Here is a 22660-nt window from a genome sequence, read left to right on the forward strand (position 1 = left end):
ATCTGTCCTGGTTTAAACTTAAGTTCTGAGCCTGCTCAGCCTGAACTGCTGTAGGTTTGTTAAATGCTGCCAGTCATTCACTCTTTCCTTGAAGAATCCTTCTAAGATGCTGCCTTTCTCTACTTATGAAGACTGGGGACTGCTGTTGTATAGGCCACCAAAAACTGAAAATTCCCGAGATAATGCAAATCTTGGGAAAGCTTTACTGACCCCATAGGTTACAGGACTCCTTTGATACCAGGCATATGAGATTTGTCAAGGTACACGGCCTCGTTGCATGTATGCTAAGCTACTCAAAAGAAATTTCTTTCACTCTCAAGCTATACCTAATACAGCCATGCCAGTTGAAGTAAATGCAGAATAGTGCTGGAATTCAACTCTGTAGAGCAACACCACTAATAGTATTGACACAGGACTCCAGAGATGCTGTGACTCTGGACATGTGGTGTAGATCCTGATAATCAGGAAAAGGGTTAAAAAAATGTAAATCCCCCAAAGAATGCAGTTCTTGGGAAATGTTTTTCTAGTGTCCCAGCACAGCTCTTTTCTATAAACAGAAGAGCATATGGTTCTTATGAACTCAAAAATGTTTATTTTTTTAGCAACATTTATGGAACTAATAAATGTCAAAATATTTGATTTCAGCTCACGAAGAAAATTCCAGCTTTCAGCATGTTATACTTTTATAGTTTTATTGGCAAATCAGTTAGCAAAATAAAAAAGATGCTCAAAATTTCAAGGCAAAATTAACATTAATCACTACACAGGCACAAATCTGTCATCTTTCTGGTAAAAATACATGGGCTTATAGAAAGAGATTCTCTGGATTTGCTGCATCTTCCATGGTCTCAGATTAATTAAGTGGGTGTCTATGTCTCAGCTAGTACTGTGATTACAGCGTAGCATAAACTAGTTGAAGACAACTTTAAGCTACTTCATTTGGGTACCAGTAGCATATGAATCACAGCACCTAAGTAGTGGCAGTAAAACCCCTTTAGGAAGTTGAGTAAATATTTGGAGTAGTTACTGTAACACGGAGCCCTGTGTCTTTTCTCTGTACAGCTACTAGAACCTCAATCTGACATAGTTAGCTACTGCTGTAGTTCTTCACAGTGCAAACAGACTACTGAGACTGGTTGATTCTACCCTTTGGTAATGGTTGTTAGCAAGACAGTATGAAGCTCTCATCCCTAAAATAACTTAAGTTGTAGGGTTTTTTTAATGTAGTAGCTCTGAGATGTTTTGATATGTTACGAAAAATAACATCATTTCAACACATACTGAGTTAGAGACCTAATTGGTTAAGATGGAGGGCTCAGTGCTAATGAGTATTTTATGAATTGTAGATGATAAATGAAGCAGAGAAAAGTGTTTGGAAATGCTTTTACTCTCTCATATGGACCTTGCAGATTTGATGTGCAAAGTTTACTGAAGCATATGTGTCTATGCATGCAAAACAAGAATAGGGGATTGCTATTCAGTGTCTATGTCCTCCTAGTACAAACTGCCACATCTCTGCATATTTGTTGGTTTCTCAGTGTCGTGTGACAGCACATCAGTGGAATGGCAAGACAACCAGTATTTGTCCATCAAGCCAGACAAGTGCTTCTTTCCTGATTAAAGAGAGTACATTTTTATGCAACTTATAATTAGTCTGTGGAACACATTGCCACAGGATGTTACTCCAGGCCAAGAATTCAGCAAGATGTAAAAAGAAATTGAATGCTAATTCTAATAATATTTTCTTTGAAACAGAGATTCAACTCATATTACAGTTTTGAGGCCAATTTACAGATTTTAAGGATTAGGATGAGGCACAGAGTTACTGTGTTTCCAGCCACCACAGTGTTTCTTGCTCCTTCCTTCTGGCTATTGTCAGGGACAAAATGCTGAATTGAGTGGGTTGGCTCCAATTCTGTATCTGTTTATCGGTGATCCATCTGTAAAGTCTTTTTTATGGAGAGCATGAATGCAAAATCTACATTTGTGCAAGTTATAGTTTGTAGTGGCCAAACCATGGTCAAATATAGAGCTTGAGCAAATACTAAAGAGCACAATATGTCTTCATTCAGTTACACTTGTAGTATAATACACAAGCTGTGGGATACGCTGCTAAGTGAAGTGTACTAGTATACTATATACACAGGGAAATGACTATGCTTTGTAATGTTTGCTGCCACCCAAAATTCCTGTTTCTAGTTTGTCATTTTGCTATAAGCCTTAAAGAGCACATATCACTCATTGTGAAACAGAGCTAAACAAAACAAAAATCACAACAGAAAGATATCAGAAAATGAAGCTTTTTTTGATAAACATTCATACCTCAAATACTTAAATGTGGCTAATGGCATTCGTGTTTTATATTCTGTTCATCTTGCATAAACGGTGCTTACTGCAGGCTGTAATCTTGAGGAGGATATATTTTTGGTGTGCTAGAGAAGAAATGAAGGAGTTACAAGTCCATGTTTTATGATCAGAATTATCCTCCCTTTGATGATTTCCTGTTTTCAGGTCTTCATTTTATGTTGTACAAACTTGAAAGGATCAGAGGAAATATTTCTTTGAAGGTTCCTGTGTTAGTTTGGGTTTTTCTTGGATTTCAAAAATATACAGTTGTTTTAGATGTTGCTCTGGCCCAAGGATTGTACTATCCTTGTTTTCTAAAAGGTAGAAGAACATTCAATTTCATTGCCTTTCATTCTGTTTAAAAATTAGTCTGAATCCACATCACAATGTAAAAGAAAGTCTTGTCTCCGGTGAGAAGGGTTTATTTCAGAGGAGATAGTTCAGTTGGGATGGGAATGGATGTACCTTAGGCTGATGCTGTCCATAGAGACAGTGGATTCTTAAGCAAGACCCTCAGGAGCATTCTGATTTCCACTGTGCCACTGACTCTTGTTAGACAAGTCTCATGGCAAGCCTGCAGCCTTTGTACCCAGAAGCCTTATCCTCATCTAAAGGGAAGCACCTGACCACTCCCTTTCTTAGGGATGCAAAAGAGACACAGGAGGCAGGGATATTTCATTTTGGTAGGTGAAAGAAAGTAATGGGGATCCAGTACAGCCTGAAAAAGGTAGAGTCTGTCTGCCAGAGAGGCAGGCAGAAGGATTAGGATAAGCTCAGAGAGCCACAGTGGAACAACCTGTGGGTTGTTCCCTCCAGCACACACAACAGCAGCTCCCAAAAAATGGGTGAGAACCTTGGAGTTCTAATTTTTAGTTCCCTGACACAGAATCATAGAATCCCAGAGTGGTTTGGGTTGGAAAGGACCTTAAAGATCATCCAGTTCCAATCCCCTGTGACGGGCAGGGGCACCTTCCATTAGACCAGGCTGCTCAAAGCCCTGTCCAACCTGGCCTTGAACACTGCCAGGGATGGGGCAGCCACAGCTTCTCTGGCACTGGCACTGACCTGTGCCAGTGTCAAAACATCAGCAGGTCACAAGTTTTATATCACTTGCCTACATTTCCCCCCAAGTTTATGTTCTTGTATTGTGACAACATAGTTATATTTTTTTCTTCAGTTAATCGTTGCACTTTGCTCTTCAGAGTTTACAGTGCTTCGGAGTCTCAAGACGCAGTATTTGCGGATGTGGCCCCTTTGCTAACATCTCTCCTGGATGGGTAAGTTAAAAGGTGGAAGTCAGAAAGTTAAAGCAGAATAATCTACTTAAATATATCAATGTTGTGGTTTAAACCAAGTCCCCCAATTCCCGGAGAGTTAGGAAGGAGAATCCAAGGAATGTAGCCCCCACGGACTGAGATAAGAATGGTTTAATTGCTAAGGCATAACACAAAACCCCTACTGCCATTTACTACTACAAATAATAATGATACAGCAAACAGCAAGTGAAAAGAATACAACACCCCACCAGCCACCGACCCATAACTCACTCCACCCTGCCTGGCTGAGCACCGCGTGCTCCCTCCTCCATTTTCCTCTCCAGAGCTCTCTCCTCCAGCTCTCTCTTTCCCAGTATGCATCCTGGGCATCACGTGCTATGGTATGGAATACCTCATTGGCTAGCCTGGGTCAGGTGTCCTGTCTCTCCTTCCTCCCAGCCTCCCCTCCTCCACCTGGCTGGAAAAAACCTTGAACAAAAACACCCTCAAAACATGCTCAAACCATGACAATCAATTTAAAAAAAAAAAAGCAAACCAACATTTAGTTAATAGTGGCCATCCTGTTAAGTTTTGTAGCTTCGCAGTTCTATTTTCCTGTCTTCTTTCTACTGAACACCAAGTAAATATTGTTTCTGCATCCAGAGAGTGAAATCACTGTTTACAAAATTTAACAGAGTAGACAAATTCAGAAATTCAAAAGTGTGTTTTGGTTTGTTTTGTTTTTTTTTCTGGTCTCCTAACTGGTGAAGTGAAGCATCTGTTCTGTTGTTGTGTACAGCACAGGCCATATGAGGATGAACCAGGAATCAGTTCCTGGTTGAACTGATTGAACTATCCTGTCATAGGTCTAATGCTCCTTCAGGCACTGGATTTAAAACAGAATTCTGGTTTGAATACAAAACTGATTAGTAAGAAGCACTAACAAATACATGTAATTATTTCTAGCCAGTGAAGTTCATAAGTGTGATTTTTCATTTATACTAGAGCCAACTTAAGCTACTCTTGCAAAGTAGTCCTGATGTGCATATTGAATCTTTGAATTGTGCATATTTAAACTGTGCAATTCATGTGCATATTGAATCTATTGAATCTTTGAGTCTCCAACTGAGATTTATGCAAAACTTAACTTCCGCTCCTTTCTCATCCCCGCTCCAGTTCCACTCAGCTATAGATGGTGGTTGTAGAGTTGTCATGGACCTTTCCCTCCTTGTAGAGCGAAAGACAGTCCATTTCTGTCCACAGTGGCATAATTGAACAGTAGCAGTCCTTGTTTCTGACAGCCTGCACACTGAGGTGTCCAAGTCTTCTTTTCTTAAAAGCAGCTTTGAAGAGGAAAATCAGGATGTTGTGAAAGCCCAGCCATTCCTTTACGTGTGCCACAGTGAGGCCCACAATGGCTACCTGGTCTAAAGATCCTATATGACATTATTCTCATTTACCAAGGATGAGTAAGCACAGTTTTCACAGCTGAGCAACCTGGGGACATCTAGGTTGGAGGAGCCTGAAGAGATCCTTATAACCACTGTTTTCTCTCTCTGCCTTTTTTTTTTTTTTTTGCAATAACTGTAAGTTTTCTTTAGCTTAATATGTCATTTCTGTATCTTCAGACATACCTGATCTGTACTTGATCTGCTGTACTTCCTGCTTTCTAATTCCCACGTTGGGAGAATCCTGCCCTAAAAGCTAGGGTTTTATGTTCAGTTAGGAAATGTTCTGCTACTGAAAACAAAAGACCTGTCTCATTCTTCCAGAAGTGTCATTTAAACAGAAGCAGATTTTCAGAGAAGGCAAGACTGTGCATACAAGCCCTGTTTCTCAGCAGCTTTGCCATTGTAAATGGGACAACAATGGGATAATACTTAGTCTGAATCTTGAACCTCTTTGCTGCTCCTGATTGTTTTAGTCTGGGCTCCAAAGTGGTCTGTAACAACTTTTAGCTTAAGTAGAAAGGTGTGTTCCACTCCTTTTCTTTATTTTTCTTTCCTAATGAATTGTTTCACTTTTCAGTATAAATATACAAGAAGAAAGACTGTTCCATACGCAAAACAGACAAAGTACAGCAAGCTTCAAAGTTTACAGTTAGCTATACAAGGCCAAAAAGGGAGGAAGATAACATTTCTTTTCTTTACAGCATTGAGGAGTCAAACTTTTTATTTATTGTAAAGAAGAATACAATTCTCTGCCTTTGATTTCCTTTAATAGTGTTCTCTTCTGGTGATAACTTTGCTATAGTGAACACCCATACTCTTTTTAGGACAGAAATACTATGAAACTATTTTACATCATAGCAGCCTTCCAGTATCTGAAGGGGGCTTACAAGGATGCCAGAGAGGGACTCTTCATCAGGGACTGTAGTGATGGAACAAGGGGCAATGGATTCAAACTTAAACAGGGGAAATTTAGGTTAGACATAAAGAAGTTCTTTACTGTAAGAGTGGTGAGGAACTGGGATGGGTTGCCAAAGGCAGTTGCAAATGCTCCATCCCTAGCAGTCTTCAAGGCCAGGTTGGATGGGCTTTGAGCAACCTGGTCTAATGGAAGGTGTCCCTGCCCAGGGCACGGGGGTTGGAATTAGATGATCCTAAGGTCCCTTAAGACCTAAAAGCATTCTATGATTCTATTGGTACTCTAGATTTACAATAAGACCTTTTCTGCTCAAGAATATAACTAAAGAAGTAGCGTGTAGAAGGAGAAATATTAGGGCACATAGATGAATCATAGCCTGAAATTTTCAGATTGCTCTATTTCTAACCCTTTTGTTGGAATCGGAGCACCAGTGAAGTAAACTAGTTAAATATAAACTAGTCTGCTGTTTGTCATCTTGTTGAATCTCTCAACAATTCATTCTCTCCTGTGCCTACTTAGATATGATACCACTTTGGATAGTTTTAGGTCATTTGGGCTTACTGTTTTGGCTTTGGTGAAGAAGTTATCACTGATATTTGATTTGCATCTCTATCTTCAGTGTTACAAGCACCTGTCTACTTAGCTTCTAATCTGATCATCTGTATCTTGTCAGAGCTATTTTGCCCATAATGCTTACTTTCTAACAACTAGCAATTAAGGAAAACTTGAATAGCTGGACTATATGAAAGTTTGAAGGACTTCTAAAAAGGCTTCCTTCTGGTTTTCCTAAGGAAAACTACTACTTGCAAACTTCTGGCTTTCTTTTTGGTTCCAAAGTTCTCTTTAATTTTGGAGGGCTAGAAATCTCAAAAAGTTATGGGCTGGCCACGCAGTGTGCGTTAGGGTGGAATTGTGAAAATGGCTCCTTGTAAGCTTAGTTGAAAACTACCAAACTTAGTGGTAGCTCTTCCACTAACATATATGGAAGCAAAGTTATGTCAGCAGTGAATTCTTAGAGAAATCACTCATTTCAGGTTTACAGCTCTGTCTAGCCCATTTAATTTTGCTGCAGTGCTCTTTATTTTCAGTTAATCTCCTTTACTTCACCAAATCTATGACTAGACTTCTATTTTATACTCTGCATCCTGTGAGAGGACCTTACTGTAGGTTCACTGGCTGCAACTTTGATTTTGCATCTCCAGAAGGGGTACCCAGGTATTTGCTGTGTTGCTTATCAGCCCACATTTCTTTCTAGCAAAAGAAAGCTTGCTGAATACTTCTCCAAAAAGAACTGCTTATAGGCATGTTTAATATGCAAAAAATAACTGCAAATATTTTTCTCTGCAGTGGCCATTTAAGTATTTCATGACTTGAAACCATAAATTTGAAATAATTATATGAGGGGTGTTCATTGAAATACGCTGGCATGTGCTTGAAACAACATTTTTGATATGAGGAAAAGCATCGGATAACCAAAAGCAGCTGCTCAGGTCTGCCCACAGAGGAGGTAGCTTAAGCAGTGAAACTTTACTCCCTGGCAGAACAGGAGCAAGCCCATTCTTGCAACCTCCAGTAGAACAGAAATTTCAGCATACTGCAAAGCTCTCCTTGAGATTGCGCTCATGGTGTCCCTCTGAGCAAACAAGATAGTCCAGGGAAGGAGCAGTCCTGTCAGCATAACTGTGTGTCTTCCAGGAGTTCTTACTGGTACAGTTCTGTGGTCAATTCTGTGGTCAATACCAAAGTGCTGGCAGGTGCTGCAAGGCAGATGCAGCTGAGTAGGGACCAACCTTCCACCATACAGTTTGGTATTGGTCCTCAACACAAAGTAGTACTGCAGCTGGATAAATCACACTTTCTGGATAGGACTCTTGCATCTAAATTCAGATCCCTGCAGCACAGACATCCACAACAGAACTCATAGCTATGGACTTTATTATTTTCAGTGCAGAGAAATGGGCATTTTCAGAGTCCTGTTCATGAGATGTACTTTACATGTCTACTTCAGAAGATGATGAATTGTGTTTCATAGGTGCCTGTACCTATGCAATGACAATGCACATTTTCACCTCCTACAAGTCTGTATCAGAACAGTTCCTAACACCTTTATTCCAGAGTATTCTTTCTGTGCATGCTTATACTGAACTAATGCATTTGGTTTAAAATGTATGCCTCTTACTATTAGGGCAGTCTTATCTCTTCCAAGTGGCTGTGACTGATGAGCCTGCCTGAAAAGGACTATGAAAGCTGAAGGGTTCCCAGCTATTAAGCTGTTCCCAGCTGTTAAGATATTAGTGCTGTGGTTTGTAGTGTAGCACTGTAAGACAAATCAAACCCAGCAATGGTTTACTTTAAAATGCTGTACTGTAAACTGCAGTGGTTCAGGAGCTGATTAACAAGCAGCTCAGTAGTGCATGAACTGGAAGTTGGGCAGACAGGAGGTCTAACCTCATCAGTCATTCCAAGCTAAGCGTCCCTTAAACTCTGCTTAAAAGCATCCATTCAATTCTGCTTAAAAAATAAAATCTGTTTAGGCAATGTTGTGAGTAGTACTTTAATTTCCATCAGACTTTAAGATCTCCAGAAAGAAATCTGCAGGGGTGCTGTATTTATTTTTTGTTTCAGTTTGCGTTCCCTGTTGTGAATTAAGTTTAGTTAGCAGACCAAAATTCCCAATTGCACCAAGAGATGCGTGAACAGTGTGTGATGGTTGGGTGCATGCAATGTAAGGGTATAAAACCCCAGGATTTTCTTTGTTCTGGATCCCTCCCCAGAGGCACCCAGCTTGAGCTGCTCCTTCCACTCAATTATTAAATTATTTCTCTAAGAATCAGGTATGTCTGAGACTCTGCTGTGGAAAACGTAGGGCAAAGAATTTTCTTTAATATTCCCAAATTGTTTGGGGTCTGACTTGCCACCTAACAAACATATTTGGTGATGGTAAAGAAAATGAAAGCTCTTTTAACTTTCAGGTACAATGTGTGCATCATGGCTTATGGGCAAACCGGAAGCGGGAAGACATACACAATGTTGGGACCACAGTCAGAGGAGAACCTTGTGCTTGCCATAGAAGATGAATCAGAACTTGGAATTATTCCTCGAGCTACCCAAGAAGTGTTCAGGTAACAACCAAGTGGCAGTGGCAGTCGTCTGAAACTTTACAGAAAGGATGAAATTATGTTTGTAATATATTTATCATAACAGATTCCAGCTTCATAGTGATTAATGTTTATAGTTTCTCTGACTGCCATTCAGTATTTGATTTTTTGATACAGATTTCTAGTCTCTCTCCTGCTTAGTCTGATTTTCTAAGAAAATAAATAAGATTACGCAGTCTTTCTGTGTGTTATCTGCCTGTCTGTCCTTCAGGCTCCTGATTAACTTTTGAAAATACTTCAACCATAGTTGCAGGACTCCAAAGGATAATTAAGTTCCTGCATGTTTTGTGAAGACTGGTGATGGGAATAGATTGAAAAGATCCAGATTAGAACCTGGTCCCCAGGAAAAATTATAGTAAAGGTTTTTACCACAATCTGTTCTTACTTTGAGAATTCTTAGATTTTTTAGTTTAAGCTAATGCATGATTTGAATTGATACACTTCTGTGTTTTAACAGAAGAGCCATTAGATCTTTTCCAGCTAAGCTTTTTCTTTTGGAAAAGGGTATAAGCTAAATCAAAGATCCAGTTTTGTATTAGAATAACTATATCTGACTGTAAATACTCTCCTTAGTTAATGAATTTTCTGAAGCTGTGGACTAACAATCTCTTAAAGATCTAGCTTTGCAGTTTACCATCTCTACCTGTTCATTGCTTGCACTCTGTTTATCATACCTTGAGCTCTGAATGTAATGTCTAGCAAAGAAATGGTACAAAAAAAATCTTAAGGAAGAAGGGAGGCTAGTAGTGAAACCCAGTTTAAGCTGGAACAGCTGTTTGGAAAATGAAGTTTTATTTACTGCTTCATGTGTAATTTAACTGTATATTCTGATTCTTCATCTTAATCTTAGTGTATGGATGAGGCAAAGCCATGGCTGCAGATATTTAATAAACAATTTTATCAGACTATAGTTAGATTACAGTTAATGAATAGTTCTTTATTTACAGACTGGGGCTTGACTTCAACATTGGTTAGCTTTTCCTTTTTTTCCCCCCTGTTTTTATTCTCCAGGCTTATTTCAGAAAAGCCACCAGGAAGTTACTGGGTTGAGGTTTCTGTTGTAGAAGTGTATAATAATGAAATTTTTGATCTTCTGGCCAAAGATAGTTGTGGAAAAGTATCTGGCGTCAAACGTGATGTTGTCACAACCAGAGAAGGAAAGAGCGATGTTCCATTGCTTACTCATGAGTAAGTACACGATTTGATCCTTATCATCTGACCATGATCTGGTGTCAGTGCAATGTATAGCTGTCACAAAACTGCATTACAGGCACCAGTTATCACTTCTAAACAATGAGTCCTTGCCATATGCAAAATAACATATGGCAAGCCCTCACTGTTTCCATTAGCTCAGGCTATTAGACTGCAGTGGGCTGCAACTGTCAAAATGCTTTCAGAAACAACAGTACAGTTAATTTGGGTTATAATCTTGTATTAAGCACCTTCCACTCAGAAAGCCTGAAGACAGCTGTGTGTTTTTTTGCTGATAGATCTATGTCCTCTCATCAGCTGTAGAAAAAGAAGGGGTAATCTGTTACAGAGCATTTACTCGTCAGTCTTACTAGATTATAAAATTTACATCTTATAACAGTAATGTATGTAGTTGTAGATTTTAAAGGAGCTGTAGAGTGTTAGCTTTCCCTACATGCATTGGGGTTAAAAAAAATACCTTAGAATAAGATTTGAAGGGATCTTTTAATATAAATACCCATCTTAAATGCTTAGTGTTCATGGTTGGTTCATGGTCAGCTGGATTCTTATTCATACATCTTGATGGTATAGGGAGTGCTAAGGTATTTAAGACTACAGCTATACTTACTTTAATGCTTTGTTGTACTTATTAATCATTATAAAGGCTTGTCCTAGTTCACATGGGAATAATTCCTGGTTTTACATATGTGTAGAATACAAAGCAAATGTATACTATTTTCTTGTTATACATAAAACACTTGGCTGATCAGACTGTAAAAAATCATGTTCATAACAATTCAACTAATAACAAGAGTGAATATGCTTCAGATTTTAGTAATGGCTGTATTATTTATGCTAGTATTAAATCAATGTTAGCAAATAAAAATTATGACAAGCAGTACTAGTGCCACCAGAGGAGTGATGCTACCCAGTGGAGTTCAGCTACTGGACATCTCCATGTGAGCACCCAGCATGTGAACAGATTCCAGAAGGGGACATTGCTCTTGTGTACTACAGAGAAGTCTAGAAACTTAAATATACTGTATTCTGCTCCTAAGCTAAATTATGTTTGTGAAAAGAAACATCTTGCCCTATTGAAATGTTTAGCACAATGTTATAGGTTTTTTATGTTTCTGAGGAAAACACAATGGTTTTCTTCACTTCCTATAATAATTGTTTATCATGGTCTAATCTGTACTTTTCCAGAAGGAATTAGAAGCCAGATATGAAAAGCATCCCTTCTTCCCCTCCCTCCCCTCCCCCCCCCAGTTAAAATAAAATACACCCTCAGTGGAAATAATGGAAGGCAGTATTTTTGTCTTGTGGGACTTAGTCACTTAAGCAGACTCCTAGTTGTTTGCTCATATGGGTTTATGCTATTGCCAGCAAGCCTTGATAAAAATACAAGAAAGTACTGGAGGATTGCACAAGCATACTTTCATTCTCCCTAGTTATACTCATTCATTGACTTCTATTTTCTAGCCCTTGAACTGCTCATAGAAAAGTGGGAGCCCAGAGAAATCGTAAAGTGCCTTTCTTCACCACAGTGGCTATGTAACTGTCCTTTCTTTCTATGAAATAATAATCACTGCAATATTCTAGGGTGGATTAACATTTGTATCCAGGGTATGCCTGCTCTTCTGTCTTGAGATTAAATATGATTTCCAGAGAAATTCTGCATTCTTGATTGCACTCTGCATGCTCTATAAGAGCATGGAATGAATTAAAAATGACTGGAGTTTGAAGTGATGAATCCTTTTGCCCTGTCTGTATTACGCTGACTTGTAGGATTCTCAGTCTCTGTTCCTGGATTTTGCCAACTGTGACTCTACTCCAACTATTAGTGTCTGGTAAAAGCTCTGCTGTCAAGGGAATGAAAAACTTCAGAAGAGGTTGGGAGCAGAGCCTAACCTTTTTGTGCTGAATCTTTCTGGAAGGAGCTAATCTTTTTCTTTTGACTGGAGAAAAAGGAACTATATGACTTAGAAAATTAAGATGGGTACATATAGTGTGGATACGATGGAAGTTAAACTTTTCCTGCTTCATCAGAACCTCCAAGTAATTTTTAAGTATAGTATTTCAGCTGGTTTCATTCCTGAAAAGTGCCTACTTGCCCTCCCAGGGGATCTTTGTGTAGTTAGTGGGTGACCCATCTCTTTTCCCAGGCTTTGGGGAAGGGCAAGATGTAGCTTGTGCCACAGAGACAAGAACTAGAAGCTACAATAAGGTTTCATTTGTCCTTCTAGTTAATAAAATGTCTGCTTTCTTTATTTCTGTAATTTTTAATTTATGGCAAAGAAACCTGGAGCCTTGAACTAAGCATGTCTTAAAACCCACTTAATCAATTGATAAATACTGAATTCTAATGCAAATATAAGTAAGAATATGGACTTGTATCTCAATTACAATACAAGCAGCAAAAAAAGTCCAATTTTTAAACAGGTTATAGTAATAATTACACAGAAAGGTTAATAAGAAAAAGCAAACCCAAACAAAGTAAGGGAATCATTGAATAAGGCCACCCAGCTGCCCAAAATGTAAAGTAAACAGCTGATGCTTTGAATAAAAACACATCCTCATTTGTGATAATATTTCATCTAGAATATATTGGCTTGCTAGGTCTCATTGGCTTCTCCATATATCCAATAATGTCAGTAGTCTCTTCTGCTAACATGTACATCTTACTGAATCACAAAAACCTCAGTCTCTTTCTTCTTTTATGGCTTGGTTGACTTTGGAGAACATTCAGCATCAAATTTTTAACCTAACCACAACAGGGCTTCTCTTTGTAGGATCTAGTCCTGGAACGTGCAGTACGTACAGCATGATAAAGTTGTAGAGATTATACTAAAAATCATTACTGTCAGTCCTGCTGAGAGGTTGTTGCGCCAGGCTTGCAGCACTGGGCTGGGGATGCCGTTTCTCTCCAAAGTCAACTGCCGTTTCCCTGTAGGAGGCCAGCACTGACAGCTTAGTCCAAGGCCTATATTCTTCTGCAGACACTAGTTAAAGGACAATGGCTTGTAGCACTGACCCCTTGCCAGTGCACAGCAGCAGCCTGCAGAAGCCAACAGCCTGTTGCTACATCCTAGCAAAGGCTGCTTACCTCAAACTTTCCAGTCCTGGCTGACTGCTACTGGAAAATGCAGTACAAAACTCAGGAAGGTAGGATTTGCCTCCTTGGACTTGAGGCAACTGTCAGATCACTCCAGTGTGAGGCTCTGTCTTCTCTGCCAGTAGGAACTAAAGCCACTGCTTCCCTCCTGGTGGCAGGTCAAACAACCAGGGAGACATTACCAGTGGCTGTACAGAGGTAAGAGATATTACAGGGGAGGCCAGCATGTGGATTGACAGGCAAAGTCTGTAGTGATCATTTAGCTCCTGCAGCCCTGGTTACACAAGAAACTGCTTTTAGGTGGCTGCCTCTTCTTACTTGTCTAGAAGGATGGTATGGGTAAGTGGTATTCTGTTCCTCAGATGCCCTTGCTTTGTTTTCAAAAGAAATTGTTTTACTTGGATACAGCTCTTTTGTCTTCAAGTATGGCCACTCTTAGCATAAAATAAGTCTGTGCCCAATGTGACTTTCATTGAAATCAGCCAAATTTAAGTCACAAAGCCCTCACCTTATATCACATGACTGCTTTTGCTGACTGCAGTGATGTGGAACCAAGCCTGCAGCCTGTCAGGAGACTTACTAATAGTGCTGGTGTTACAGGGCATTCAGTAACCAGGCTGTGATATGCAGACATAGTAATCTATACCCCCATCTAGAAACTAGGGTTTAGGTGATGTAACTTGTGTGGTCTTTGAAGAAGGCAGTGCACTGACAGGAAAGGGTAGGCAATCTTGTTTGTTTTAAACACTGCAAACCTGTGGGGAATCATTGTGGTTTTCTTCCTTACCAGATCACTTTATTTCACTTTCTGTGTTAGGTTTTTGCCCTTCAATTGATCATATTTGCATATCTCTGGAAAAGCAGATAGATAGTATGAGATAATATGGTCTGTAGAAACTTATGTCTCTGTATTCTGACGCTGTGCTGGAGTCCCTGCTTGTTGAACCATGTAACTAACCTTTTTACCAAGAATTCTGGACCTAAAGGAAAAATATGATTTCCAAAGGCCCAAGGATACCTTTTTCCCCCTAATTCTGTACCTCTCACAGAAAAGGAGCTACCTTAGCATTAACTGGACATCTCCATTTCTGTAAGACCAGATTCTAGGAGTGTCTAAATCTATGCCTTCTCTTCCAAAGTGTAGAGGTACAGGAATTTCAGTCACTTCTAGAGCTGAGCTACAGTACCTATACAAGGCTGGAAGGCCACTTCTTCACTTTCAGTATTACATCATAGCTTTTGTCCTGAATTTTCATCTTGACTATATCCCATCTGAAAAAGTCTGTAATACAGTTGTTTTCTAGCTCCTTACACTATTCTCAGTTTTGAGCTGCACAGAGTGGGGAAGTGGAAATGCTCAGATTCATGTCTAAGTTGTCAGCTTTCTTGTGTGATTTTTACTGCGAGTCAGTTAACTCTTCTACTTTTTTTTACTTCCTAGGACTGTTGAAAGTGCATCTGAATTTTTGCATCTAGTCAACAAAGGCTTGCAGCTGAGAGTCAGGCACCCAACACTGGTGCATGCTCATTCCTCTCGTTCTCATCTGGTAGTTACACTGACCATAACCACAGTTGCCTCTGGAGATAGCTTTGGTAAGTAGGACGTTACTGAAATACATCTAGAGCCAGTTGGATTTTGAAAAACAGTCTGTGGACTGAGAGATTCTCATATTGTTTTCTCTCCTTTTTCCAATGTTTAATCAATTCCCTCAGTTCTTTTTTATTTTTTAACTGCTATTTACCTTCTAAAATAACAGTTTGATGCTACTGAAACTTTTACTTTCATAAAAACTTTTCATTTTCCTTTACGTATCTTTACATATGTAAAGAAGTTCTTAAAGTTTTATAGTATAGTTCATAGTAAGTTTGTTGTAAGGTAACCAGGCATTTTAGGGATTATCATATGCTTTAGGTTGAAAAAAAAAATGTTTTACTGGCTGCCTTGCAAAAACATCCATTAAATTGAGTTTCTTGAACTGTTAATAAAAGGCCATTGTAGGAACAGACAGCACAGTTGTTTTATTTACTATAGCAAAACCTGTATTTCTACTTTTCATTACCACACCAAGACTTAACCAGTTTATTGCTTTAGGAATAACTTTGGGGGGGGGGTGTTAACTTTGTTTTCTTTTGCTCATGTAATTAGGCTCCGTGCTTTCAGCGCTGTGGTCCATCTCCTTCATGCTCTACAACAACAGTATGGGTTTAAAAAATGGAAAATATTTAACATTTTTTTTCCTTAGATAGCTATCAGAAATTAAACCAACAATATTAGCAAAACAGAACAAACAGAGCCCTCTCTTATCCATGGGCCTTGCCAAAAGACACAGTTCCTTCACATGTTGTAGCTCCAGTGTTCCGGGTGTTAGCTCTTGCCAGTTACAGATTTGTGTCAATCAGACAGGAGGTACTTTTCAAAACAGTGTTCGCACCAATAGAGTACCAGTCATCTTGTCTAGTACAGACTTCCCTTTGCCACTTCTCATTGCAGTCACTCTTCTATGACATATTTCCTGGTAGCAAAGCTTCACAGAAATGTCTGATTTATGCTGAATGCAGACTAGGGCTTCCAGCTCATAGCATGTGGATGAAGATATGCAATATTGTGGGTAGAGCAGCACTGCAAATGGGACCTCACTATAGCAGTGTGACAACACATTCTGTCTTGTTTAAAAGGAGAAAATCCTGATTTAAAAGCTAGTTGCAATTGTCAAGTATCTCAAAACTGGAGACTTAAAGTGACTAAGTTAGAGTTGTAACGTCAGTGATGAATTCTGCACCTAAAGCCAGGGCTGACAAGCCAGCACTTTTCAGGTTTGATTAAAGTCTTTTAGAACTTTGTTTCAGCATTACCAGTTTGAGGAGAGCAGTTTCTTAATTTCCTCATCTAAAACTGAAGGAGTGAGAACACTTATTTTTACACTCTATGGCCTAAAGCTATTTATTCTGTGTATACTAACACAGCTGCTCTGTCTACACTGCAAGCAGCTAGCTTGGGTTTTAGCAACAGCCTAGCTTGAGAGGTTGAGAGCTCTACAACACAATTTAGTCTGCTCCTTACTCAAGTTTTGCAGCTGGGAGCTTTGTACTATTGCAACTGGGCTCTTTAAGTCTCCAAGTCTATTATTTCTACTACCTGTAGCAGAGTATGTGCCCTTTATTCTTTCACATCTGTCAGAGAGATGGATGAAAACCAAAACACTTGAGGGGGAGAAAAAAGAAAAACTGCTTTGGAAAACTGCTTTTGCATATACTCCTGCTAAGCTAATGTGAAAGTGGCTTTCACAGAGAATCTGTCTTCCTTTTCCTTCCCAGCAGAGAGTGAAAGACAGATGCTGCTGGTCAGGAAAAAGAAGGATATGAAGCAGTCTAGTGCAACTACAGAGCTACCAGCAGTAACCAACCTAAACAAGTGGGAGCTATGTTACTGAGGATATTAGCTCATCATGTGGGATTCAGCAGTGGGATACGAGAGCTGAAGGAAGTCTAGAGGGGAAAGCAGCAAAGGGCAAAACTGCAGAGGCCTGGTGAGGATATTTTTTTTTTGCCCAGAGCACGAGCAGGTAATGATATTTCAAAGATCTAAAACCAGACTTCAAAGCTTACTGCTCCCAAACACCCAATATTCACTTTGAATGAACAGTGTGAACAATGTGGATAATTGGATAAAACACAACCTGTATCTTGTTACCAAGTAGTACAATTGGTTTGATGAGCAAAGCATTAAATAAAAAAGAAAAAGTGATTCAGCCAGCCTATGCCATTGATTGTGACTTGTATATAGCTTCTGTCAGAATAGTTCGAAACAACATATATTGTACTTCCTCTGTTGATGCCCCATTTTTCCTCATCTCAATTTCCAGTGTCAGTGAGAAACTGTTTTTTCCACTAACCAGGTACTTCATGGGAAGATGAACAAACGAGTCAGAGACTACACAAAGAGGTTTCCTGCACCTTTCCACAAAAACTGAGAGAGAGTAAATCCACCTCTTCTTCCAGAGCCTCTTCACCAGCACAGCTTGAAGCAACTGAGAAAATGAAGCAAGTCAAAACTAGATTGCAACTGGTGGACCTGGCTGGTAGTGAGTGTGTCGGTAAGCAAACATGTCTGTATGGGCATGGATCCTCCCAGAGCCAGATTACAATAGTAGCCTTTACCTCTTTATGTACGCATACATGCTACCCTGCTTTCACACATGGGGCTGTTTAAACCCACACATCCTGGCATAAACAGAGTTTTGGGGGCGGATTGTTCTAGCTTTACGCTGGTACAGTTTAACTGAAAATCTGACTGCACAAGCTTAAAATAAGTCTGGGGCGGTTACCCATATCATAGGTATATTATTTGTTCAGACTGGTTTTATTAAGCCTGTTTTTCTACTCTGAGAATTAGCATATCTTTGCACAGAAATATTTAAAGTGCATAAATTACTTAACTATTACACATATCTGTAATAATTGGTATCACCATGTGTGGGGTTTTCTGCCTTATTATAGAAAAAGTCTTGGAGGAAGTTGATGTTGACAAGATAATATTGTTTTCATTGTTTCTTCAAAGCATTTTCCTCCTCCTGCCTCCTGTATGCACACAATAATTTCAAAAACTTGATTATTTCCTAAAGGACAAGCTTTTTTACCAAGAAAAGCCATGCAGCCAAACATACCATTCCAGAAATAATGTTTTGAAAACTGAACCAGTATTATGAAAGAATCTTTTACGTTACTGCCAAGAATTCTTGCTGTTACTTGCTGCTAAACTTTTGTTCTAGAGAAACCTAATATAATTCATCCTTTTTCTCATTTGCTCTGAGTGCTGGAAACTGTTTGGTAAACATGTAATTGAGCAATAGGGTGTGTGTCTGTTCTCTCAACCGGGACAAACATTTGCCTGGTCTGGGGCTCAGCGGGTCAGGTCCTCCAGTGAAGCCTGAAGAGCTGTGCTCACATCAGTGTTAGACGTGGTCCAGCACATGCAGCAGACTAACCTCTGCCACTTATTCTGATAAGTAAGGGCAGCTGGTAACTCATAATTGTGCTAGAATGTGAACAGGTCTAAGCGAGCAACGGTACAGGAGGCTTCTCACACACTTCAGCACCTTGCCTTCCTAGCTCTACAGCCATCCTGGATCATGTACAGCATTTACAAGATAAGCAGTCCTTTTTTAGCAAACCAGGTTCCAGTTTGAAAACTCAGCCAAATGTTTTGTGGAAGCTTATCTAACCAAATGTAGATAATCAACAGTTTAAACATGTACCCCATCACCTATTTGTAGTTTTCTGCTTTAGAGTGATACCCACTGTCTCGGAGTCCATCTTTACTTGCAGTCTGGGGATGGCTACATACACAATGACCCCAGTAAAGCTGGTCTGAGATACAGACCATGACAGGGTCTTCCAAACTGTTTTGCCCTGTGCCTCTCTGCCAAGAGATTTTACCACTCCAGCTTCATCCCCTTCCACAGTCACATTTCTCCAGCCCTCACCATCCAGGCTGCTGGGGGTTTTCCTATTACTGAACCTTTTCACATTTATTTCTTGAACACCTCTCTTGTTCTCACAGTTTGGAAAGTGCTGTATTCCTGAAATGGAAGAGGTAAAGACAGGAGGAACTCTGAGAACTGCACACTCATTGAGACCAATCGAAGAGTTGAGCTTGCAGCATCTCTTTAAATTGGTGCAATGTGATGTGTAGACCAAGCCTTTCCAGTTGTTCAAGGGTAGCACAGCTACATACCATCATGCTGGGTGGATGGTAGAAGGGCATCATTTTCCTTTATCAGTTTCCTTACAGCAAATCATACCACAAAACAGCACCTTGCAGACTCTGGTGAACATAAACCCCTCACACTTATGGCTGCTGTACAGTTCTGTCTCTGGAACTTATGCCTTCACTGTCACTCCTATTTTTCCTAAGGAATACAAATGGGACAGTTAGTTAACTGCTATAAAAAGTGGTAGACCACAACAGCCTCCTCTCTGGGGGACCCTGTGGATTCATGTTTTCAAAAGCAGCATTGTCTTGTCTGATCTTATGGTGTTCCTACTTTCTCAGTTCCCTGTTCCAAATACATGTGGAGACAAGATGAATTGTACAGCTGAAGAGAGCAACTTTAACATGAGACACTTCATGCAGACAATCTGCCAGCACTGAACCTTCTTTAACCTTCCTTCAAAAGAGCAGTCACATTGAACAATGTACTAGCAATCCAGAGTGAAAAACCACTTTGTCTTGCTGTTGGTATGGGTGGACTGGAAACCATGGTTCAGAACTTGTATTTAAAATGTTGCATCAGAAGGAGATGATACAGCAACAGAATTTTTCACATATTACAGTTGAAGCAGCTTTATTTTACCCTTGCCTTTATTTACACTGTTGTAGGTATGTCTGGAGTGACGGGTGCAGCACTGAGAGAGACCTCATTTATTAACCGCAGCTTGTCTGCCCTAGCAGATGTTCTTGGAGCAATAGCAGAGCAGCGATCTCATGTACCATATCGAAACAGCAAACTCACACATCTCCTGCAGGACTCTGTAGGTGAGGGATGAATTTTTCCTGTCTTTTGTTTAACAATATAAATTTGCCAATATTCCTCTTCCTTTGTTATATAAAACTAGAGGATGATCCTGTACTCATCCCTTGTATGTGGGCCTCTGTTCAAAGACTGGCTTTGGAGCAGTGTGAGTACAGTGAGAGTTCTGAACTGCTCCTGAATTTGGCTAAGCCTTCCTGTTCCTGAGGTTCAGTTTAGGAATGCACTGTAAAAAACCACAACATCTCTAACAGGATCATGTAAAGGGTAACAATTGCATTTCACTAATGTTTCATGTCAGGTATAGTTTGCAAGTTCAGCTTCAATCTTTGTTACTACAGAGTGTAGTCACATATTTACACATTCCTTAACACTATGTCTGGGTCACTTGAAGGAGCTGTCTTGTCAACAGCCCTCCTCATGGGCAGTCTTCTGCTTCATGAAAGCAACAGCAGGAAGCCTATAAGCCTATGCTTGCTATTCTGTAGATCAGTACATTACCAATGTATAACTTACTGAAAATAATGAGGTAATTGTGTTTTGTCCGTTTTCTTCTTTTAGGGGGTGATGCTAAGCTGTTGGTGATGCTGTGCATCTCTCCCGACCAGAAGTACTTAACAGAATCAATGCAGTCTCTGGGCTTTGGAACTCGTGCTCGGCAAGTTCAAAGAGGACAAGTCAAGAAAAAGAATTTCCCAGTGCTGAGTAAAGTAAAATAAAACCTAAGACTCCTGTGGATTAAAGTATTATTAATGAGTTCCTCAGACTGAAATGTATATCGCTGTCCTAAACCCATTCTTTTAGGTATCAACTGCCAGAGAAAATAAACAATCCTCAACATGGCATTAGTAAGTCATAAACCTGCTGATAATGTTCTTGCTCCAAAGATAATAGCAAGTATTGACAACAGCTACCAACCATGGTGGAACGACAGAATAAATCAGGCTGTTTTAGGAAAGCTACTTCAAGATGTGGTTTTGGAAATGTGTTTTCTTTGGGCAAGTAGAACTAAATCAACAGAGCCCTGATTTAGGATGGCTTCTGAAAGGCCAAGGGTGCAATCTGTTTTCTCAGTAGAAGATAGAAGTCTATATATCATTCCAGTGCTTCAAAGCAGCAAGTGAAATACTTCCTTCCAGCTTAGATTAAAACAAGACACATGCCTGTAGCTTGCTCTTCTGTCTAGCATAGATGGGGTCATTTATGATGCACTATCAACAGGTAGGAGTGTAAATGAATCCATCATCTGTAATGAGTGCAGTCCTCTTCTCTGGTTTTAGGTAGGAAGTAATGGCACTAATAAGAAGGAGAAAAAAAGGAGTAAGGCTCTATCCATCCCTCTGGAACATAGCTTAGGAAGCAAAGAAGAGATTATACAGCTTTTTGAAAACAGTTTAAATGGTTGGAGTGAATGCCAACATTGCCGAGTTCAGCTTTGCCTATTTTGGGGTGAGTGATAAAAGGCCCTGAACTATAGATCTTAATAGGACCTAACTTGCACAACTACTTTAGTAGTAGTCTGGCTTGTTGTTTCCCCTTGTACTTCTGATGCAAGTTAACCACAGCAGAACCTTGAAGATGTGCCTGCATGTTAGGAAAGGATAGCTACATGCTTCCCATCCACCACATGAGCAAAACACCGAAAACCCAGCTTGTAATATGATCTTTGTCACCTTCAAGAGGCTTTCACTCTCTTACACCAATGTTGAGACAGCATCATGCAGGATTTGTGAATGAAGTTGCACTGGGAGAAGTTTGAAGGAAATTCAAGCCTGAATTCTCATTTCGAGTTAGAGATGAGAAGCAGTTCCAAGATGAGTAGCTGGGTTCAAGTAACACCTAATGTGCTTCATGCACTATGTTACTGCTCAGCAGAGACCTCAGGATCTGCTGAATTTTTACCTCCAGCACTCACTGCCAGTAGACTGAGAGAGAGGTCATTGGTAAGTCACTGCAAGAAGGTTAAATTGCCATGGCCTGTCCAAAAGGCTGGAGTTTATAGTACTCCAAGTCTCTTAACCTTCACAAGCATAAATATTTATCCAGAGATTATATAGCGTACTGTTATTGGAATTTCACCCTTGAATATATAACAGCTGCTATTTTGCATGCAGTGCTCTGCTGCTCAGAACATCAGCATTGCAACCAGAGTTGTAATAATACTTCTCAAATAATGCTGTGAGAGTAAAAATTACTTAATTTTACCTGATTCCAGCAGTAACATATGGGTAGAAAAGAATCTGGATGCAAGACCTTCAGAAGCTGAATGGTCGTTAAAGCCATCTTGGTCAGAAAGTGTTAGAGCAAGGAATGTTAGTCTGAAAACAAAAGGCAGGAGCATTCCACGTTCACCTCAGTCTCCTGACAGCTATGCTACTAAAGCAGCCTGAATTACAGCTCCTGGGGATGTTAATTGACAAGGGAGGGCTAGCTGATTCCTCCAGCATTTCTAAGTAAATTCCTCAAATATTTTTAAGGATTTGGCATTTCCTAAGTGTTACACAGAAATGCAACTTGTCAGGAACTGTGCTTTCGTCTCTGGAGCTGCTCTTCAAAACTTGGCATTTATTTACAATCTGTGTGGTAGTGGAAAAGCAGCAATACTGACTGTTAAAGCTGAAAAATGAACCCCTCAAGTATCAGCAAATATCAAAAGTTTCTACATTATCTCTGCCAAATTGTGCATGTGCAGCATTC

The 22660-nt window shown here is 39.8% G+C and overlaps 1 protein-coding gene across 3 annotated transcripts in view; it reads left to right on the forward strand.

Annotated features, from left to right (window-relative positions):
- Positions 1-21200, forward strand: part of KIF25 (kinesin family member 25) — a 41132-nt gene extending 19932 nt beyond the window's left edge. Inside the window, exons 9-15 of one of the 3 annotated variants that reach the window (XM_034060796.1) lie at positions 3549-3623; positions 8942-9091; positions 10139-10315; positions 14875-15026; positions 17330-17527; positions 19813-19968; positions 20525-21200. In XM_034060796.1, coding sequence (XP_033916687.1) covers positions 3549-3623; positions 8942-9091; positions 10139-10315; positions 14875-15026; positions 17330-17527; positions 19813-19968; positions 20525-20682 — 1066 coding nt within the window. In that variant the 3' untranslated portion in view covers positions 20683-21200. The remainder of the gene's footprint in view (positions 1-3548; positions 3624-8941; positions 9092-10138; positions 10316-14874; positions 15027-17329; positions 17528-19812; positions 19969-20524) is intronic. The other 2 variants (XM_034060797.1, XM_034060798.1) reach the window with 2 other exon arrangements.
- Positions 21201-22660: the final 1460 nt, after the last annotated feature.

Source organism: Melopsittacus undulatus, chromosome 3 (assembly GCF_012275295.1).
Source record: "Melopsittacus undulatus isolate bMelUnd1 chromosome 3, bMelUnd1.mat.Z, whole genome shotgun sequence".
In the NCBI taxonomy this organism is placed as follows: Eukaryota; Metazoa; Chordata; class Aves; order Psittaciformes; family Psittaculidae; genus Melopsittacus; species Melopsittacus undulatus.